Here is a 21,683-nt window from a genome sequence, read left to right on the forward strand (position 1 = left end):
GCTGACATAGCACGGACTGGGTGTGTGTGTGCGCGTGTGCGTATCTGTGTGTGTGTGTGTGTGTGTGTGTGTGTGTGTGTGTGTGTGTGTGTGTGTGCGCGTGTGCGCGTATCTGTGTGGTTGCATATGGCTCATCATTAGTGGCTTTACGACAAGGAAGAACAGATGCTTACAATTGCTTTTGTATCCTCTTTCTCCAGAACCTGCTGAGCTTGGTCTTGTGGGAACTTGAGCATGGAGGTTATGACTTTAGCCATCGTCTGTGGGAGGGAATTGAAAAATACAGAAATGACTTAACCATCTAAAAAGAAAAGTAGCATACATTCAAAGAAAAACGTTTTTTTTTCTACCCATTTCTTCTCATTGAAAATTCCTTAAACATGAACTTTAACTTGGTGGCTGGGGATGTTTGTGATATGTGTTGGGAAACTGATGACAGTTCACAACTGAGTTGTTAGAGTCAATGCTCTCAATGGCATGGGTATGCAGCCACATGGTTCAATGTTTTTCAGTCTCTCAATTCTTGGCCGCCGGGTTGGGATCATTGCAGTAAACCTAGTACTAAAACTGCCCATCTGTACAGACATTCACCCAGCCCAGACCAAACATGGATGATCAGTCAACCTCTGTCCAGCCATTCACCAAGCTCAGATCCCTATTCAGTTGATGCATATCCAATATGTAGGCACAGTTAACCCCTGTCCAGCCATATACCAAGCTCAGAGCCATCATGGAGGCTTAGTGATCCCCTGTCCAGCCAATCACCCAGCTCAGTCACCCACCTCACCCCGTAGTAATCCAACATGCAGTCTCTACTCTGTGACACCCTGCCCTCATCACTACCATCTTCCATCAGATAAACAATTGAGGTTAAGTGAACCCATTTCCAGCCATTCACCACGTAAGATCACACACTGCAGCCCATAAGGCTCTGTGGCCACCTGCCCTCATCACCACCATCAATGACCCAATCAAATCAGCCTGCTCATTGAGACCAAAAAAACTCAAAGTCTATCTGCCAGCGTTAGCAGCATGTGTTAGCTAGCTTATAAAATTCTGGCCCTAATCAGAAAAAGTGCTACTGTTTGAGGAAACCAGGGGAACAACCAACCAAAGACCTCTTCTTGTTGTAGAGGAGCTAAACAAGTCCAGTAAGTCTAAAATGTCAGTGTGAGTCATGTGAATAGTATGTCTGTGGGGGGGACATCCTTCCACTCCCAGGGAGGCCATAATGATATGGCTATGACATCATCAAGTTTAACTGTTTTACTGAGGACCTAGGGGGGAACCCTGCTAACTTTATGTGTGTGCGTGCGATAGCCCGCTGTTTTTAGGACCATGTCAACTAGCACTGTTAATTCCCATACAGCATCATTAATTAGCACCTATGCTAAATAGACACAAACACAAGATGACTTTTGTGCGAGTCTAACTGGGTGATGGCTGTGTGGGAATGGAGAAGTTTATTCGCTTTCTCTCTCCGGTCTCTCCTCCTTCCATATTTTTGACCTCCTCTCACATTTTCATTGAGGGAAAGCAACTACACAAATGGCAATCTATCCTGGGCTGAATAAAAGGGAAGTGTGATACCGATGGTTATATTTGAAGAAACTTGAATGATGCAGGATTATGTGCACTGTCAATCTTCCCTCATCAGAAAATGTTACTTTAATGCTAAAGATGCAAATTGATTATTGATAAAATACCTTAGTTTCCCGCCCCATCATGTACTCAAACAGCACCTTCCTCAGGTACTCAAACTCTGTGGGTTCCGAGAAGGACTCAGCACGGTAATGGCCAGGATCTAGAACACACAAAGGGTCAAATTCATTCATCACAAAATTAAAGTCACTAAATCTTTAAAATGTATGGACAAAGTTGTACAATCTTGATCATCAGTGAATTCAGTCACCAAGCTATTAACTAGGACATACAGTGAGCTCCAAAAGAATTGGGACACATTTGTTGTCGTTTTGGCTCTGTACTCCACTTTGGATTTGTAATGATACAATGACTGTGAGGTTAAAGTGGAGACTGTCAGATTTCATTTGAGAGTATTTTTATCCATATCGGCTGAATCGTTTAGAAGTTACAGCACTTTTGGTACATAGTCTCTCCATTTTAGGGGACAAGTTCACTTACACTGTATACAGTATGTATATTAAAAGTATTTGGACCCCTATTCATAGCACGCAATGACTACATCAAGCTGGTGACTCTACAAACTGGTTGGATGCAATTGTTGTTTGTTTTGGTTGTGTTTCAGATCATTTGTGCACAATAGAAAATAATGGTAAATAATGTAGTGTGTGTCATTGGAGTCAATTTTATTGTAAATAAGAATAGAATGTTTCTAACACTTCTACATTAATGTGGATGCTACCATGATTACAGATAATCCTGAATGAATCGTGAATGATGAGTGAGAAAGTTTGACGCACAAATATCATACCCCCAAGACATGCTAACCTTTCACCATTATAATAACAGGGGAGGTTATCATTTTTGCGTGTGTGTGTGGGGGGGGTATGATATTTGTGCGTCTAACTTTCAAACTCATTATCATTATTCACGATTCGTTCAGGATTATCCGTAATCATGCTAGTGTAGAAAAGGCCCATGGAGTTGGTGGAATACTCCTTTAATTAATTGCCATTTACTCAGCTGGGCCAGGGGCGCTTTAATTAGGTCAGGTGGAAATGTCCTACAGATCTCAACTCTATAAAAGGAGGAAATTGCCATCGCCTGATCTCGCTGCTTTCTCTTCCCTAAATCCATCTGATCCAGAAGTTCTGTGCGTCCATGAATCCACGTAAGTCCACCGACTCTTACCTTTCATCTGAATGATCTGTGGTGATCGGGAGAGTGGGCCATTCAGTTATTGTTTATAGTTATCACCGCGGAGCGCGGCTTGGAGCGCACGCTTCAAACATTGTGTAATGTGAATTGTTAATAATGACTGCTATGATTTGAACTTTGATTATGAATTTGATTGTATACATGTTATTTGTTTCCTTTGTGATGCAGCACAGACTACCAGTAAATATACCACTTTATGGTTAAAGGAATTCCTGCCTCAGTCTCATACATTCCTCTGTCACCTGACACGTGACCACCTGTTCACCTTCACTGTCAGTCATCCTACCTGTCCAGCAACCCACACAGATTCCACTAATCTTTCAATGGTCCTTTGAGCTGGATGATGACTGAACCAAAGACAGGTGAAAAGGAAATGGAGGCGGAGAGGGAAGAATTGTCTCCACTGGAAGGAAGAAGAGAGGAGGAGAGAGCAGCTGAGGGAAAGGTCTTGGAACAAAGGAAATATCCAGGAGCTAAGCCTAAAGCAACAAAGGCTTCATCCTCAACTACCAGGAGCACCAGAAGAACCAGGCAAGCACCTGGTTATCTTAAGGACTATGTGGTCGAGGTTCCGACATCAAAGGGCAAGCCCACCAGAGCTCAAAGAGTTGATGGATCAACTATATGTTTCAGCCATCAACCATCCCCTCTGAGCCAAGGACCGGAAACTGCTTTGGAGCAGGAAAGTGGTCTACGTGAGGAACCTAAGGAAGAGGTAACTCCCACTGCATAGGTCGACCAGCTTCCAGAGGCAGGCTCCGCTCACCCCTTAACTAATGGGAAATCGTCGAAGCACTCTAGACGGAGTGGGAGTTCGACCAGTGGATACCCCTTTGGAAGTGGCCATGGCAGCCGCCATTCACTAGCCCTCAGCAATTCACAGAACGCTGTCCTACAAGAGAGGATGAAACTATTAGCTTTGGAGGAAATTGAGCGTCAGATTGAGGAGGAACGACAGGCTGACGAACGATGTCACCAATTGGATGTGCAGGCCCGTAGAGCTCTACAGGAAAGGGAATTCATTGCCAAGGACCTGGCACAGCAGCTCGGCACCGTCAAGCCAGAAGGGAATTAGAGGAGGCACGGATGGTCTCATCCTTCCTGGAGAGGAACGAACAGGGAGTTGACCTGACCACCCCTCCACATGGACCTGAACTGTCTGCCTTTCTTTCCCAATCTGCCCCTCTGGTACAGCATGGCACACAGTCCTCGGAGGCTCCGGGGTCAACAGCCAACACGGAGCACGGGAGACGGGCCGCTCCGCCAACGCCCTCTATGCCAGTGACCCAAGTTAGCATTCCTCCATCTGGACAAAGCATCACTCCTTCGCCTTTCCGCCAATTACCAACCAAGGCAAATCGTTCCTTTCATCCAGGGCCAGGCCAGTCCTCAAACAACAGGTTGGAGGGCTCTCGCCCTAATTCCGGCTGCCACAAATGGTGGGTCTGGGACAGTAGGTGACCGGCCCAATGAGGCCACAGTGGGCTCATCAGAAGTCCCGGGTTTATCCTTCACGCAACCAGAAGAGGGAGCCAACATTATGAAACTTCTAGTAGCCTCAGCCTATGGAATTCCCAGACCCAAACTGCCATACTTTGAAAATGGAAAGGAGAGTGAATTTGTCCTTTTGGAAATGGCATTGGAGAGTCTACTGGGTATTCACAGTCATCTGTCAGAACGCTACAAATACCAAGTACTAATGGATCATTTGCGGTTTCCCAGTGCATACAGGCTGGCCCAATCCTTTATGCACTCCGCAACACCATACACGACAGCTCTCCAGGCCCTGAAGGCGAGATATGGTGAGCCACGTCAGCTAGTCCAGAATGAACTAAACAACATCCTGAACACGTCTCCAATTAAAATGGGAGACCATGCTGCCTTCCAAGAATTCTCCCTGGCTGTCCAATCCCTGACCTCTATGCTCCAATCCGTTGAAGGAGAAGACGGGAACGAGCTAAAATGTGGCTCCCACGTGGACAGGCTTCTTAGCAAACTTCCAGTGTACCTCAGAGACAGTTTCATTGAACATTGTTTGAATAAGGGCATCCTGAAAGAGGGCTCGAGAAGCACCTATGCTCTCAGAGACCTGGCCACATGGTTGGAGGTGAAGGCAAAGGCGAAGAGCATCGCTCACCAGGCCACAATCTCCGCCATAGCCATAGGGGGAAGGAAGGAGTTTGAACGCCAGCAGGGACAGAAAAGGCCAAATCCCACTACCATGTACTTAAATAGTGATGCCGGAGAGGAACCTGGGAAAAAGACCCCTCTCAAGAGCAAGAACATCAAATTCCAGCCTTACTGCCCATATTGCAATATTAAGGGGCACTTCCTTGGCTCATGCCCCAGAGTAAAAAAGCTCACTCAAACTCAATTGAAGGCCTGGATCACTTCAGGCGAGCGATGCTACAAGTGTGCCCGTAGCCATAAGGTGGAGACCTGCACATTGAGGAAACCCTGCAACCGCTGTAAAGAAATCCATCTCACCGTGTTGCATGATCTATTTCCCCAAGCAAAGAAGGAGCAGAGTATGCTCATGGTAGGAGCTGCAAAGGAGCTGTATCTCGACCAGCAGAACCGATCTCCAAGGGTCATGTTGAAGGTGGTCAAGGTCACTCTGCAAAGTGAAGGGAGAAGCATTGATACATTCGCCGTTCTAGATGATGGGTCAGAAAGAACAATCATTCTCACAGCGGCCACCCGTCAGCTTAACCTGGAAGGGACCCCCGAGACCCTTAATCTCAGAACGGTGCGACACGATGTTATCCAAATGAAAGGCTCTGCTGTAACCTTCAGCATTTCACCTTCAGGAAACAGGGGCGTGGCCTATAACATCACCAATGCCTTCACGGCAGATGGCTTGAATCTCGCAGAGCACTCCTGCCCGGTAAGTGTTCTACAGAAACAATATCCTCATCTACGAGGATTGCCTCTTCCTAACCTGGCCAGAGTAGCACCACTTATCCTGATTGGGTCAGATCACCCACATCTCGTCACCCCGACTGAGCCTATACGAGCTGGACCAGAAGGAGGACCCATTGCTGTCCATACATCCTTGGGTTGGGCTGTGCAAGGTCCATCCCATCTACTTCTCTCCACCCAAGCTGTACAGTCACAGCAAGTCCTCTTCACCAGAAGCAATCCAGATGCAGCCACTGACCTCCTTCGGAATGTTGAGATGCTATGGAAGATGGACACCTTCTCCAACCGGAAGCTACAGGAGGTCACTCGCTCGAAAAATGACTCCTATGCATTAGACCTCCTGGAGAAGAGCACCACCACCACTGAAATGGATGGCGTTCGCAGGTATGCAACCCCACTGCTACGGGTGCCCAACCATCCTCCTCTGGCAACCATGACACGGGCTGTACTCCCACTACTGCGTGGAACAGAGCGACGCCTGGTGAAGAATCCTGAGCTTGCAGAAGTTCATAACCGAGAGATTCATAACCTTGTGAAGGCAGGCTACGTCACTGAAGTGACAGCTCATGAAGAGGGAAACGCACTCGGTGAATCCTGGTATCTCCCTCACCATGTTATCCAGCAACATGGTGGGAAGTATAGACTTGTCTTCAACTGTTCATTCCAAGCAGCTGGTCAAAGCCTGAATGACTGTCTACTCCCGGACCAACCTTAGGTCCTTCCTTGCTCGGTGTCCTTCTCCGGTTCCGGCAGCACTCTACAGCCATCAGTGGAGACATCAAAGCCATGTTTCATCAGATTCGTTTACTGCCTTCCGACACCACACTGCTCCGGTTCATATGGCGAAATATGGAACGAGATGCAGAGCCCACAATCTATGAATGGCAGGTACTCCCATTCGGCACCACCTGCAGTCCTTGCTGTGCCATATACGCTCTGCAGAGACACGCACGGGAGCATCCAGAGAGTGACCCAGAAGTATTGGATTCAGTGGAAAATGCCTTCTATGTGGATAACTGCTTACAAAGCATCCCATCCACGGCTGAAGCGAAATCACTCCTTGATAAAGTGCGGAATCTCCTGTCCAAAGGGGATTTGAGGTCCGACAGTGGGCTAGTAACAGAGCGGAGGTTATCCAGCACCTCCGCCACAAGCTAGGTCCAGTAGCAGTGAACTATGGCTAACGCAGTCTGGTGCTAGCCCAGAAGAGCCCACTCTAGGACTGAGGTGGAGCTGCCTACCGGATACCCTGGGGTATAAGCACCGCTCATCCCCGAGTACCGAAACCCCCACTCTGCGCACCATCTATCGGACCCTGGCCAGTCAATACGATCCCCTTGGGTATATCCTGCCATACACAACACGGGCCAAAGTCTTAGTCCAGGACCTGTGGCAGACCAAGAGGGACTGGGATGAACCAATCCACCCAGCTGACCTAGTGGAACGATGGATCTGTTGGGAAACTGAGTTAACGGAGCTCTCTGATGTCCAAATGCCAAGATGTTATGTACCATCCTGTGTTGACCAACTGGGATCATGCCTGGAACTGCATGTGTTCTGTGACGCTTCGGAGCGAGCTTATGGGGCGGTTTCCTATCTTAGAGTGGAGGATAAGGCAGGCCACACCCATGTCTCCTTTGTCATGGCCAGGTCCAGGGTCGCACCCAAGAAGCAGTTGTCAATGCCTAGGCTGGAACTCAGTGCTGCCCTTTCCGGAGCCCAGTTGGCCTCTACCTTGCGAGCCGAGCTCACCTTGCCAATCCAAAGGATCATCTACTGGAGTGATTCGACCACTGTATTGACATGGCTCAAGTCGGAGTCCTGCAGGTATAAGGTGTTTGTCGGGACTCGCATTGCGGAAATCCAAGACCTAACAGAAGTCCAGGACTGGAGGTATGTTGATAGCATAAACAATCCTGCTGATGACATTACTAGAGGTAAAACCCTTAAGGAATTGGCTAAACCCCATCGCTGGAGCTTGGGACCACCATTCTTGTCCCAACCAGAGAACAGTGGCCGACAGCCCCCAGGCGTGCGGCCCCTCCGCGACCGACTGAAGCTCATGAGTTAAGGAAGTCTGCCCAATGCTACAGCATTTCTACGGAACCAACAACGGCTCTCCCTGACCTAACACAATCCCAAACACTGCCGGATCTGATCACAGCCACAAACCAGACCTCAGATGGGGTGGCTTCTATACCTACCTCCCTCGCGGCAGAGACACTACTCCTCCAGCAAGCACAAGCAGTTAGCTTCCCTGAGGAGTTAAAAGCTCTGAAAGCCGGTAGGGAAGTGGCTAAGGGCAGCCATCTTCTCTCTCTTGCCCCAGAATATGATCCAATCCTTGGAGTGATCAGAGTTGGAGGGAGGCTGCGCCAAGCGGAGGTTTTGGACCCAGATGCTATCCACCCAATTATCCTCGACTCCAGACACCCTCTTACCAGGCTCCTCATCAAGAGTTATGGTGAGCGGCTTCTCCACCCAGGGCCAGAGAGGGTCTATGGGGAGATGAGGCGGAAGTACTGGATAATTGGAGGACGAGGAGCCATTCGTAAGCACCAATACGCCTGCGTAGAATGTCAGAGATGGCGGGCCGGAGCTACGGTGCCCAAAATGGCAGATTTACCCCCTGCTCGCTTGCGCCTCCTTAAACCACCCTTCTGGTCAACAGGAGTAGATTGCTTCGGCCCCTTGATGATCAAGTTAGGTCGTCGTGTGGAAAAGCGCTGGGGCATTCTATTCAAGTGTTTGACAACCAGATGTGTCCACCTGGACCTACTGGAGAGTTTGGATACGGAAGCCTTCCTCATGGCCCTACGGCGGTTTATCTCCCGACGGGGAAACCCTACGAGATCCTGGCTGACAGAGGTACGAACTTCAAGGCAGGAGAAGCCAGGTTGGAGGAAGCCTTCCAAGCCATGGAACCCAGCCTCAAGGATCAGCTGATGGACCAACAAATCTCATTCAAATTTAACCCTCCAGGCGCTCCTCATTTTGGAGGAACATGGGAGCGAGAGATCAAATCTGTAAAGACGGCCTTACGAGTCGTACTAGGGGACCAAACTGTCACTGAAACGGTCTTGAGGACTGTCCTGATAGAGGTGGAAGGGATTCTGAAATCCAAACCCTTGGGATATCTCTCTGCAGACATCGCTGACCCCGATCCGGTTACACCGAATATGCTTTTGATGGGACGCCGAGATGCGCCACTTCCTCAAGCCATGTATGCTGATACCAACCTCGTAGGCAGACGCCGGTGGCGACACAGCCAAATCTTAGCTGACCATTTTGGGCCCGATTCATTCGGGATTACCTACCAAGTCTACAGCACAGAGGGAAATGGCGGAGAGAAATGGCCAGCCTGGAAACTGGCCAAGTAGTAATGATGGTGGACCCTCAGCTGCCTCGAGCCTCCTGGCCGGTGGGCCGTATAACTAAGACCATGCCTGGGACCGATGGTCATGTTAGATCAGTGGAAATCCAGGTGAAGAACCGGACATATATCCGGCCAGTTGCCCGACTGATTCCTCTCCCATCTGATCACAGAGGATGGGGAGCAATGAGCCTTTTTGAGGAATGTGGAAATTAACAAATTTCCGGGGTGGCTGTAGAAAAGGCCCATGGAGTTGGTGGAATACTCCTTTAATTAATTGCCATTTACTCAGCTGGGCCAGGGGCGCTTTAATTAGGTCAGGTGGAAATGTCCTACAGATCTCAACTCTATAAAAGGAGGAAATTGCCATCGCCTGATCTCGCTGCTTTCTCTTCCCTAAATCCATCTGATCCAGAAGTTCTGTGCGTCCATGAATCCACGTAAGTCCACCGACTCTTACCTTTCATCTGAATGATCTGTGGTGATCGGGAGAGTGGGCCATTCAGTTATTGTTTATAGTTATCACCGCGGAGCGCGGCTTGGAGCGCACGCTTCAAACATTGTGTAATGTGAATTGTTAATAATGACTGCTATGATTTGAACTTTGATTATGAATTTGATTGTATACATGTTATTTGTTTCCTTTGTGATGCAGCACAGACTACCAGTAAATATACCACTTTATGGTTAAAGGAATTCCTGCCTCAGTCTCATACATTCCTCTGTCACCTGACACGTGACCACCTGTTCACCTTCACTGTCAGTCATCCTACCTGTCCAGCAACCCACACAGATTCCACTAATCTTTCAGCTAGCATCCACATTAATTCTTCAAGCTCAGTCAAGGTGTTGGGGATCATGGCTAGACAGGCCTTTTCAAGCCAACAATGTTAACTTGGCCACTCAGGAACATTCACAGTCTTCTTAGTAAGCAACTCCAGTGTAGCTAGATTTGGCCTTAGATTTGTTGTAGATTATTGTCCTGCTGAAAGGTGAATTCCTCTCCCAGTGTCTGGTGTAAAGCAGGTTTTCATCTAGGATTTTGCCTGTGCTTAGCTCAATTCCATTTCTTTGTATCCTGACAAACTCCCCAGTCTTTGCCGATGTCAAGCATTCCCATACAATGATGCAGCCACCACCATGCTTGAAAATAAAGAGGCAGTTACTCAGTAATGTGTTGTGTTGGATTTGCCCCAACTTTTGCAAGGCTTTGCATTTAGGCCAAAAAGTGCTTTCCTTTGACGTGTTTTCTTGTTTGTTGCAGTTCTACTTTAGTGCCTTGTTGCATACAGGATGCATGTTTTGGAATATTTGTATTCTGTATATTTGTATTATTTTCACTCTGTCATTTTGATCATTATTGTGGAGTCACTACAATGTTGTTAATTGTCTGAATTGTTACCCATCTACCAATCACCGCACTTCCTTGAGGCTTTTGAAAAGTTCCCTGGTCTTTTTCGTTGTATCTGTGCTTGAAATTCAATACTTCACTGAGGGACAGATGTTGTGTGTATGGTGGGACAGAGGAAGGGTTGATCATTCAAAATCATGTCAACCACTATTATTTCAAACAGAGTGTGTCCATGTAATGTATGTGATTTGTTAAGCCAAATTTTACTCCTGAACTGATTTAGGCATGCCTAAACAAAAAGGGAGTGAATAATGTTTCAATTAGTTACAGAACATGGAAACCCTTACAGCAGTGCACAGGCGTGGGTTCAAACCAAGTGCCAAATACAAAAACGACCAAAACTGGAAAGCATGGCACATGGCCTAGATGAGCACTAGTACACCGAAAGAACATTACAAACAGTCCAGTTCAGGGTTTCCGTTAGCGGTAAATGCCAGCTTTTGGTTGATAAAAAAAATGAAAAGCAGATAAAAATTGTTGCTGGCCAAATTGCAAAATAGTGCTTTTTTTTCATTGATGGAAATACCAGTCGATGTGCTCCAACTTCAAATTCAAATAGGCTGATAAATCCTCAAGCTGCTGGGGTGGGTGTGTTCCTATTTTTACTCATGCAAAAGACGGGAGGCCCTCGTAAAAGGACTTGAGCTTAGCGTACCACAACTGGGCAAAATTCGCGAATTTTATGTCATACCACAGATTCTCAGTTGGATTGAGGTCTGGGATTTGACTAGGCCATTCCAAGACATTTAAATGTTTCCCCTTAAATAACTTGAGTGTTGCTTTAGCAATATGCTTAGGGTCATTGTCCTGCTGGAATGTGAACCTCCATCCCAGTCTCAAATCTCTGGACGACTGAAACAGGTTTCCCTCAAGAATATCCCTGTATTTAGCGCCATCTATCATTCCTTCAATTCTGACCAATTTCCCTGCCGATGAAAAACAGCCCCATAGCATGATGCTGCCACCACCATGCTTGGGGATGATATTCTTGGGGTGATGAGAGGTGTTGGGTTTTCACTAGACATAGCAGTTGCTTTGATGGCCAAAAATCTCAATTTTAGTCTCATCTGACCAGAGTATCTTCTTCCCTATGTTCGGGGAGTCTCACACATGCCTTTTGGCAAACACCAAACATGTTTGCTAATTTTTTTCTTTAAGCAATGGCTTTTTTTCTGTCCACTCCTCCATAAAGCCCTGCTCTGTGGAGTGTATGGCTTAAAGTGGTCCTATGGACAGATCTTCCAATCTCCGCTGTGGAGCTTTGCAGCTCCTTCATGGTTATCTTTGGTCTCTTTGTTGCCTCTGATTAATGCCCTCCTTGCTTGGTCTGTGAATTTTGGTCAGCAGCCCTCTTTTGCCATGTTTGTTGTGGTGCCATATTATTTCCATTTTTTAATACATGGTGCTCCGTGGAATGTTCAAAGTTTCAAATATTTTTTTTATAACCCAACCATAATCTGTACTTCTCCACAACTTTGTCCCTGACCTGTTTGGAGGGCTCCTTGGTCTTCATGGTGCCGCTTGCTTGTTGGTGCCCCTTGCTTAGTGGTGTTGCAGATTCTGGGGCCTTTCAGAACAGGTTTATATATACACTGAGATCATGTTGCAAATTGCACACAGGTGGACTTTATTGAACTAATTATGTGACATCTGAAGGTAATTGGTTGCACCAGATCTTATTTAGAGGCTTCATAGCAAAGGGGTGAATACATATGCATGCACCACTTTTCAATTTATGAAGTTATTTTTTTCATTTCACTTCACAAATTTGGATTATTTTGTGTATGTCCATTACATGAAATCCAAATAAAAACAGGTTGTAATACAACAAAATAAGAAAAATGCCTAGGGGGTGAATCATTGTGTGTAACAACTTGGAGCTGTGCAAAGAATTTCCTCTATAAGGACAATATGTTCCATAGAGATGTTGGGGCCAGCATCTGAACATGATAGAGATGGCCTTGAGGTTGAAAGGTAAAGGGTTAGGAAAGGGAAAGGTAGGAAAAGAAAGGCGTGATGAATAGAAGAGGTAGCGCAAACTAGCCTTTGATCATCAGGCGTGGAGAAACGGTCTGGCTAATAAATCCTTTGCGCCCTCTGACCTCCTGACCTCCAGGCACTGGGCAGGGTACCCCAGCTGAACCCACAGAAGAGTAACACTAAAACAGGGGGCTGAGGACCCACCCTACACAACATAGCAGCGAGTCCCTCTACCTGGAACCACTCCTCATTAACCTCTTGACCAGGAGTCATTATTCTAAGGTGGTTTCTAAACTAACTATAATTGCTTGGAAATTGTTTTCACATTGTTCCTTTTTAGCACATTACCAACAACTATGGCTGAGTACAGCTCAGCTGTGTTATCAAGGTTTCACAGTGGTCAAGACAGCAGAAGCCATATTTATATGGTGTTAATATATGCCAAGACCGTCAACAGTGGTGTGAGTGAGTCACTGGACCAGCAGGCTTCTCTGCAGCTAGAATAGAGAAGCAATGGGGTAAGCATAAAGGGAAGAGGTTAGGATGTGACCTGGCCAAGAGGGTTGTTCAAACACGGAGGCCAAAAAGAGTGGACCCCAGGTGTCTCGGGTTGGAGAGAGCATTTGATATTGAGTGGTGAAACTTCAGGCCAGGAGGCACGGGGAGAGGCCAGGGAGGCCAGGCCGTGTGCTGTGATGCTGTGCGTTAGGGTTTTTTGCGTGGGAAACAAGACTGCAGCCTGCAAAAGCCATTATGTCCTGGGATTAATTTTCACCTGGTTCCCCACCTCCTCATCCCACTTTCCCTTCCGACAGCCGATTCTCTTTATTACGCCAGCAGGGAAGGTCCATGAAGAGGCTAGAATTTAGTTTGACAGTCCCGCCTTCCTCTACCCTGTCCTCCCCTCTCCTCTCCTCCACACCCTCTCTCAAAACCCCTGCGTCCCATGTCACATATTTGTTATCCATGTTCAACGGTGCGTGCCGTGTGTGTGTGTTCGCAGATTGACTTGACAGATTAATAGCAGTGATGTTAGAGGTACTATTCTCCCACAGAGTCAGCAGCACAGCTGGGATTACATGTGTGGACCTAGGCCTACAAGTCAAACTATCGCTCACACGCAGCACATATTACTACAATCAATAACATGCCCAGTCTCTGGCATCGTTTAGTTTAGACTGGCTTGAACATGTTTACATTTATCTCCTAAATAAGGAAGACAGGTGCATTTCCTGCCCTTCCATTGGCATATGACATCAATTCATACCAAGGTTTCCATATGGAAAATGTGGCGCTGGACATTTCACCGGCAACATTTTAATTTACCGGACATTTGAGAAATCTGTAGGACGCACATACACTGGGTGCATAACCTGATTAGGGTGTCCACCCACGGTGCTCAGAATGACAGAAATCACATTTCGATTATGGTAATTCATATGCACAGACCATACAAGTCGAGGATGCAACGATGTGCGTACCCTTCTTACCAAACTCTGATGTGCACATCAAACATGTTAGAATAACTGCCACATTTACTTTCCTCAGCCAAGATGAGTATCGAACAGCACTAGCCTATGTCAACCTACCAGCCCCCATAGTAGAAAAGTTTACCTATTATATTGGTCAGCTTGTCGAGAAACAGCCTATTGCAAAACAGACTCTAGGACAGTTGTGGGAAGACAGAGCCCCAAATGCATACAACAACAAGGCCTAGGCTACATTAAAAAACCCAGTTAAAAAGCAATGAGTCTGATGCAACATATCAGAATGTTTGGCTTAATGTTGATAAACTACTATTTCTTCACATTATAAGCGCACAAGGCAGTAGGATATGTGGGTATGTTCATTCCATAATGCAATTAGCTGGGAAATCCATTAGAAATGGAGAAAAAGAGATCTAATAGGCTACTTTGAAGCAAGGTAAGACATGCCTCATATGTATTAAAACATTCAGGTTTCAAACAAAGTATGTTTTCAAAATGCATAACCTACTGCCTCCAGCTCATTGCAAAGTGGTGTGTGACATGCTGATGAAGCCTGCCTTCTGTTGCCGTTTGAGATGCTGCAGTAGCAGCTCTCGCACTGTGACAGATTCTCTGCGCTGTATCTATCTGTATGCTGTATGGGTGTGAAAAATAAGATACATAGCCAAAATGGCAACTGTAAAGTTTGGTGGAGGATTAAAAAGGTCTGGGGCTGTTTTTCATGGTTCAGGCTAGGCTCCTTATTTCCAACATTCTTGTTGATTCTGTGCCTCCAACTTTGTGGTAGGCCCTTAGCTGTTTCAGCATGACAATACCTCTGTGCACAAAGCAAGGTCCATACAGAAATGGTTTGTCGAGATCCGTGTGGAAGAACTTGACTGGCCTGAACAGAGCCCTGACCTCAATCCTATCGAACACCTTTGGGATGAATTGGAACGTCGATTGCGAGCCAGGCCCAATCCCCCAACATCAGTGCCCAACCGCACTAATGCTCTTATGGCTGAATGAAAGAAAGTCCCCTCAGCAATGTTCCAACATCTAGTGGAAAGCCTTCACTGAAGAGTGGAGGCTGTTAAAGCAGCAAAGGGGGGACCAACTCCATATTAATGCCCATGATTTTGGATTGAGATGTTCGACGAGCAGATGTTCACATACTTTTGGTCTTGTAGTGTATTTGTTTTATTTTACCTGGTAAGTTGACTGAGAACACATTCTTATTTACAGTAGGTTACAGGGGTTAGAGAAGAGGTATGAATGAGCCAATTGGAATCTGGGGATGATTAGGTGGCCATGATTGTACGAGGGCCCGTTTGGGAATTTAGCTAGTACACCAGGGTTAACGCGCCTACTCTTACGAAAAGTGCTATGGGCTCTTTAGTGAACACAGAGTCAGGATTTAACGTCCCATCCGAAAGACGGCACCCTACACAGGGCAATGTCCCCAATCACTGCCCTGGGGCATTGGACCAGAGGAAAGAATCCCTCTGTTATATAGATGCTTATATGTAAAGTAGTATAGATGTTTTATATAAATGTTATTATAAACTGGGTGTTTCAAGCCCTGAATGCTGATTGGCTGACAGCCATGGTATAGCAGACCGGTATGACAAAACATTTATTTTTACTGCTCTGATTACGTTGATAACCAGTTTACAACAGCAATAAGGCATATCGGGGCTTGTGATATATGGCCAATATACCACAGCTAAGGGTTGTGTCCAGGCACTCTGCTTTGCGTTGGGCCGAAGAACAGCCCCTAGTCGTGGTATATTGACTATATACCACATCACTTCGGGCCTTATTACTTAAATATAGATGTTTACCTTTGAACGTGCTCCCCATATGAGTCAACACTGAGTTCTTGTGGACACATCTCATTTTGTCCTCCAGTGAGTGGATCTAGAAGGGGAAAAGTACATTAGAAAAAAGCACAAAATCGACAAAAAGGGATTCCTTTTTTGGGAACACTTTAATTAAAGTCTGCAGGTGTAAAGCATTATACATGCTTATAACAAGTTATGAAGTGTCATACCTACATGCTTAGTAAAGTGTTACCATTTTATTCAAGTGGTTGTGTTCCTTTAAATTACTTGTACTGAACAGTTTGTGGGAGATAAATAGCAATATACTGGCCTGCTATGGTCATCCAGGGGTTAGTTTATTTGGAGAACGATCAGTCCACACAATGTGTGAGAGAAACAGTGTGTGTGTGTGTGTGTGTGTGTGTGTGTGTGTGTGTGTGTGTGTGTGTGTGTGTGTGTGTGTGTGTGTGTGTGTGTGTGTGTGTGTGTGTGTGTGTGTGTGTGTGTGTGTGTGTGTGTGTGTGAAACAGTGGGAAGGGGCAGGGTAATTGTTTATAAGGTTACAGCAAGAATAAACAGATGTTCCATGTAATGAACTTAATCCAAATAGATTGACTAACAGTCAGATAGGATGGCCGGAGGGTGAAAGAGTCCTGGAAAGGAAGAGAGGAATACAGTGGTGTGGAATGAGGGATGTACTGTACCGTAGAGAGACAGAGACTGAAAGACCAAGGTCAACTGATGCCCTTTTCCCACTACTGAGCCAAGCTGAGCATAGTCGAGCCAAGCTGTACTGTGCTGGCCATATAACATCATCATAGTTGCTGGAACCATAATGGAAAGGTAGCCTAGCGGTAAAGAGTATTGGGCCAGTAACCAAAAGGTTGCTGGTTTGAATCCCCGAGCTGACTAGGTGAAAAATCTGTCGATGTGCACTTGAGCAAGGCACTGAACCCTAATAAGAGCTGGATAAGAGTGTCTGCTAAATTATATATTTTTTTTAAAGAAAGAACAAAAAAAACATCCAAGCCAGAAGAGTACGGTTATGCTTGGCACCACCGGTGACACTCACCCTGTCGACAAACTGCTGCTCCTTCAGCCTGGCCTCACTGAGCAGGGTGGTCTTCTCAGCTAGCTGGGCCTGCAGCTCCTCCACACCCATCTGAACCAATACAACACAATCATCAATAACAGACATGAGCAACAAATCAATAGCGACAAAGAAAATGTAGGTCTAGTTTTGGACGTTCCTCCTAAATGGGAAATGGTTTGAACATGGTTTCAGAGCTCTCCTGAACAGAGATTCCAATCTCAATGTGATTAACCTGAAAGATGGAGAAAGAAAATAAAATGTCACTTTTATAGGAGCATCATGTGAGTGCTCTATTTCACAGCGTAAAGCATAGAGACAGAGCGACTGACCTGACATCTACATGAGTAGAGTGGCCTGTTGAGGCCCTGAATAAGGGTAGTCCTTCCTGAGTGTAACCCCATACAATCCCCACAAAGATATTACATCAGCTTGGAAATATGCAACAGCGAGGTGAACGAAAAAAGAGCTGCACTTCATTGTGTGTGTATGGGGGAGCGTGTCCTGTGTGTGTGTGTAGGTGTGCGTGCGTGCAAGCTGATACTGTCTTTGTGTAGTGTGTGTGTGTGTGTGTGTGAGGTGGTGAATGTGTTCTGGCATGTGAATGTGTGACTGAGCGTGGGTGTTAGTCTGAGGGTCTCTCTACACAACAACACATGAGTATTAATTCACCCTCTCCTCCTGCTTTTCTACCACTCTCTCTAGATCCTTGTCCTTTTTAAAGCATACATCTGCCGTCCAGAGAATGACTACGTCCCAAATAGCACCGTACTACACATATAGAGCACTACTTATAGGGAATAGAGTGCCATTTCTGACACAGAAGATTAACTAGGAACAGGGATGGAGGGTGGAATGTGTGTACCAGACCTGGGTTTGAATAATATTTAACATTCACATACTTTATCTGGGCTTGATTGAGCTTGCCTGGCGAAATGGAACCAATAGAATACTCACAAAACCTCTGCCCTTCTGGCTCTCCAGGCAGTATTTTGAATAGTATTTGAACATAGGTCTGGATGGAGGAACAAATAGGGGGTGTACTGCCTCTTTAAACCTGTTTTCCAAAAGAGAACACTACCCAGTCTGATACAAGAAATCCTCAGATCATCCAGTTAGCTCTGGAGACCAGCCACCTTACTAATAGAACCCATCGCCTGATTACAGCAAAATATGTAAGCCACACCCTTTGACAATTGCCTTGAATGTCTTTAAAGTGGAGCTCCTGTTGTTAACACACACAGACAAACACATTTTTACTCCACAACAAACCAGAAGATAGCTGACACTAACTGTTAAGCTCGTAAACTGAACTTTTGGAAAAAATAAAAAATAATAATGAGAGAGAGAGACAGAGAGACAGAGAGAGAGAGAGAGAGAGACAGAGAGACAGAGAGAGAGAGACAGAGACAGAGAGAGAGAGAGAGAGAGAGAGAGAGAGAGAGAGAACAGGGCTCCGGGCAGCCGAGCGGAAATGGAGGAAAACTCGCCTCCCTGCGGACCTGGCATCCTTTCACTCCCTCCTCTCTACATTTTCCTCCTCTGTCTCTGCTGCTAAAGCCACTTTCTACCACGCTAAATTCCAAGCTGCTGCCTCTAACCCTAGGAAGCTCTTTGCCACCTTCTCCTCTCTCCTGAATCCTCCGCCCCCTCCCCCTCCTCCCTCTCTGCAGATGACTTCGTCAACCATTTTGAAAAGAAGGTCGACGACATCCGATCCTCGTTTGCTAAGTCAAACGACACTGCTGGTTCTGCTCACACTGCCCTACCCTGTGCTCTGACCTCTTTCTCCCCTCTCTCTCCAGATGAAATCTCGCGTCTTGTGACGGCCGGCCGCCCAACAACCTGCCCGCTTGACCCTATCCCCTCCTCTCTTCTCCAGACCATTTCCGGAGACCTTCTCCTTACCTCACCTCGCTCATCAACTCATCCCTGACCGTTGGCTACGTCCCTTCCGTCTTCAAGAGAGCGAGAGTTGCACCCCTTCTGAAAAAACCTACACTCGATCCCTCCGATGTCAACAATTACAGACCAGTATCCCTTCTTTCTTTTCTCTCCAAAACTCTTGAACGTGCTGTCCTTGGCCAGCTCTCCCGCTATCTCTCTCTGAATGACCTTCTTGATCCAAATCAGTCAGGTTTCAAGACTAGTCATTCAACTGAGACTGCTCTCCTCTGTATCACGGAGGCGCTCCGCACTGCTAAAGCTAACTCTCTCTCCTCTGCTCTCATCCTTCTAGATCTATCGGCTGCCTTCGATACTGTGAACCATCAGATCCTCCTCTCCACCCTCTCCGAGTTGGGCATCTCCGGCGCGGCCCACGCTTGGATTGCGTCCTACCTGACAGGTCGCTCCTACCAGGTGGCGTGGCGAGAATCTGTCTCCTCACCACGCGCTCTCACCACTGGTGTCCCCAGGGCTCTGTTCTTGGCCCTCTCCTATTCTCGCTATACACCAAGTCACTTGGCTCTGTCATAACCTCACATGGTCTCTCTTATCATTGCTATGCAGACGACACACAATTAATCTTCTCCTTTCCCCTTCTGATGACCAGGTGGCGATCGCATCTCTGCATGTCTGGCAGACATATCAGTGTGGATGACGGATCACCACCTCAAGCTGAACCTCGGCAAGACGGAGCTGCTCTTCCTCCCGGGAAGGACTGCCCGTTCCATGATCTCGCCATCACGGTTGACAACTCCATTGTGTCCTCCTCCCAGAGCGCCAAGAACCTTGGCGTGATCCTGGACAACACCCTGTCGTTCTCAACTAACATCAAGGCGGTGGCCCGTTCCTGTAGGTTCATGCTCTACAACATCCGCAGAGTACGACCCTGCCTCACACAGGAAGCGGCGCAGGTCCTAATCCAGGCACTTGTCATCTCCCGTCTGGATTACTGCAACTCGCTGTTGGCTGGGCTCCCTGCCTGTGCCATTAAACCCCTTCAACTCATCCAGAACGCCGCAGCCCGTCTGGTGTTCAACCTTCCCAAGTTCTCTCACGTCACCCCGCTCCTCCGTTCTCTCCACTGGCTTCCAGTTGAAGCTCGCATCCGCTACAAGACCATGGTGCTTGCCTACGGAGCTGTGAGGGGAACGGCACCTCAGTACCTCCAGGCTCTGATCAGGCCCTACACCCAAACAAGGGCACTGCGTTCATCCACCTCTGGCCTGCTCGCCTCCCTACCACTGAGGAAGTACAGCTCCCGCTCAGCCCAGTCAAAACTGTTCGCTGCCCTGGCCCCCAATGGTGGAACAAACTCCCTCACGACGCCAGGACAGCGGAGTCAATCACCACCTTCCGGAGACACCTGAAACCCCACCTCTTTAAGGAATACCTAGGATAGGTTAAGTAATCCCTCTCACCCCACCCCCCCTAAGTTTTAGATGCACTATTGTTAAGTGACTGTCCCACTGGATGTCATAAGGTGAATGCACCAATTTGTAAGTCGCTCTGGATAAGAGCGTCTGCTAAATGACTTAAATGTAGAGAGACAGACAGAGACAGAGAGAGAGAGAGAGAGACAGAGAGAGAGAGAGAGAGAGAGAGAGAGAGAGAGACAATGCTTTTCTTGGCTTTCCACACTGAACCGGTAATCTTTCCTCCATCAGACACATAGGTGTTTTTTAAATACAGGCCCACGGAGAGGCAGGATGAAGAAAAATGACAGTTTGGGCAGAGGTGTGTGTGGTTGAGTCTCTTTTGTGAGCGGGATGAGCAGGAAGCTGTATTAATGTATTGCTTCAACAGAATCCCATTCTATATGTCATCCAGCCAAGCGAAGCCTCCAGGGCTATATGGGTTTCCCAAAATGTCAACCTATTCCCTTTACAGTGCACTACTTTTGATCAGGGCATAGAAGGCTCTAGTCAAAAGTAGTGCACTAAATAGGAAATATGGTGAAATTTGAGACACACTGTCAGTGGGAAAATACCACAGATATGGCAACCTCTTTTGACATCCTGTGTGCGGGGGTAAATTAAATACAGTATGAATAAATCGGTAAACCTGTAGCGATGGGGCGGCGGTAGCCTCAAAGTTAAGAGAGAAGGGCCAGTAACCGGATGGTTGCCGTTTTGAGTCTCAGGGCTGACGGGAGAAATCTGGCAGGAGTGAGCCAAGCAACCAGTGGGTGGTGGCAGTTAATTCCCAAACTACTCTGTGGCTAACCCTGTGCTGCTAGTTGTGCTCCTCGCTAGGGATGTGACAAGTGGAACCTTTTCTTAATGTTTCAACTGACATTTTGTTATTGGTTTTCCATCAAAACAAGAAGAAAATGCATACAATTCCATGTGAATTCACAATGCAGATGGTCTACATTGCGCTTCCTACAGAGAGAAAATTATAAAATTTATGCTGCTGGTGCTCTTGCTTTTCACAAGAGTGGCTCGTGTAGCTTGTTGTTGTCATCCAATCAAAAGTCATCAAACCGGCACTAGGCTATAGTCAGAGCTAGAGCCTCTGTGTGGCAAGCTATTAGGCGATATCTAACTAAAGGTTAAATGAGAAGGACATGCAAAAACCCCAAAAGCCAACATTACTTAGTAATCCGAATGGAGTTGTTATTTACTGTAGGATTCTAAAGGGGAGGGAGTGCACAGTTCAAATGATGTAGTCTCAACTATTCTAACTAACGTTAGCTAGCTAGCTTAACTACTCTCGGTTTGATGCAGTCAAGGCCAGTACTATGTAATCAGATGAGATGATACATAACTAGCAATAAGTTAGTCTACCAGCGCGAGTCGACTTGGTTGCCATC

At 46.7% G+C, this 21,683-nt stretch overlaps 1 protein-coding gene across 3 annotated transcripts in view; it reads right to left on the reverse strand.

Moving 5' to 3' along the window:
* golga4 (golgin A4) overlaps positions 1-21,683 on the reverse strand; it is a 65,700-nt gene that overhangs the window by 1,855 nt on the left and 42,162 nt on the right. For all 3 annotated transcript variants that reach the window (XM_046357369.1, XM_046357368.1, XM_046357367.1), the window contains 4 exons: positions 16,907-16,996; positions 15,856-15,931; positions 1,707-1,804; positions 174-260 (listed from right to left, as the gene is read on the reverse strand). In XM_046357369.1, the coding sequence (XP_046213325.1) occupies positions 174-260; positions 1,707-1,804; positions 15,856-15,931; positions 16,907-16,996 (351 nt within the window). The remainder of the gene's footprint in view (positions 1-173; positions 261-1,706; positions 1,805-15,855; positions 15,932-16,906; positions 16,997-21,683) is intronic.

The sequence above is a fragment of the Oncorhynchus gorbuscha genome, linkage group LG07 (genome assembly GCF_021184085.1).
Source record: "Oncorhynchus gorbuscha isolate QuinsamMale2020 ecotype Even-year linkage group LG07, OgorEven_v1.0, whole genome shotgun sequence".
NCBI lineage: Eukaryota > Metazoa > Chordata > Actinopteri > Salmoniformes > Salmonidae > Oncorhynchus > Oncorhynchus gorbuscha.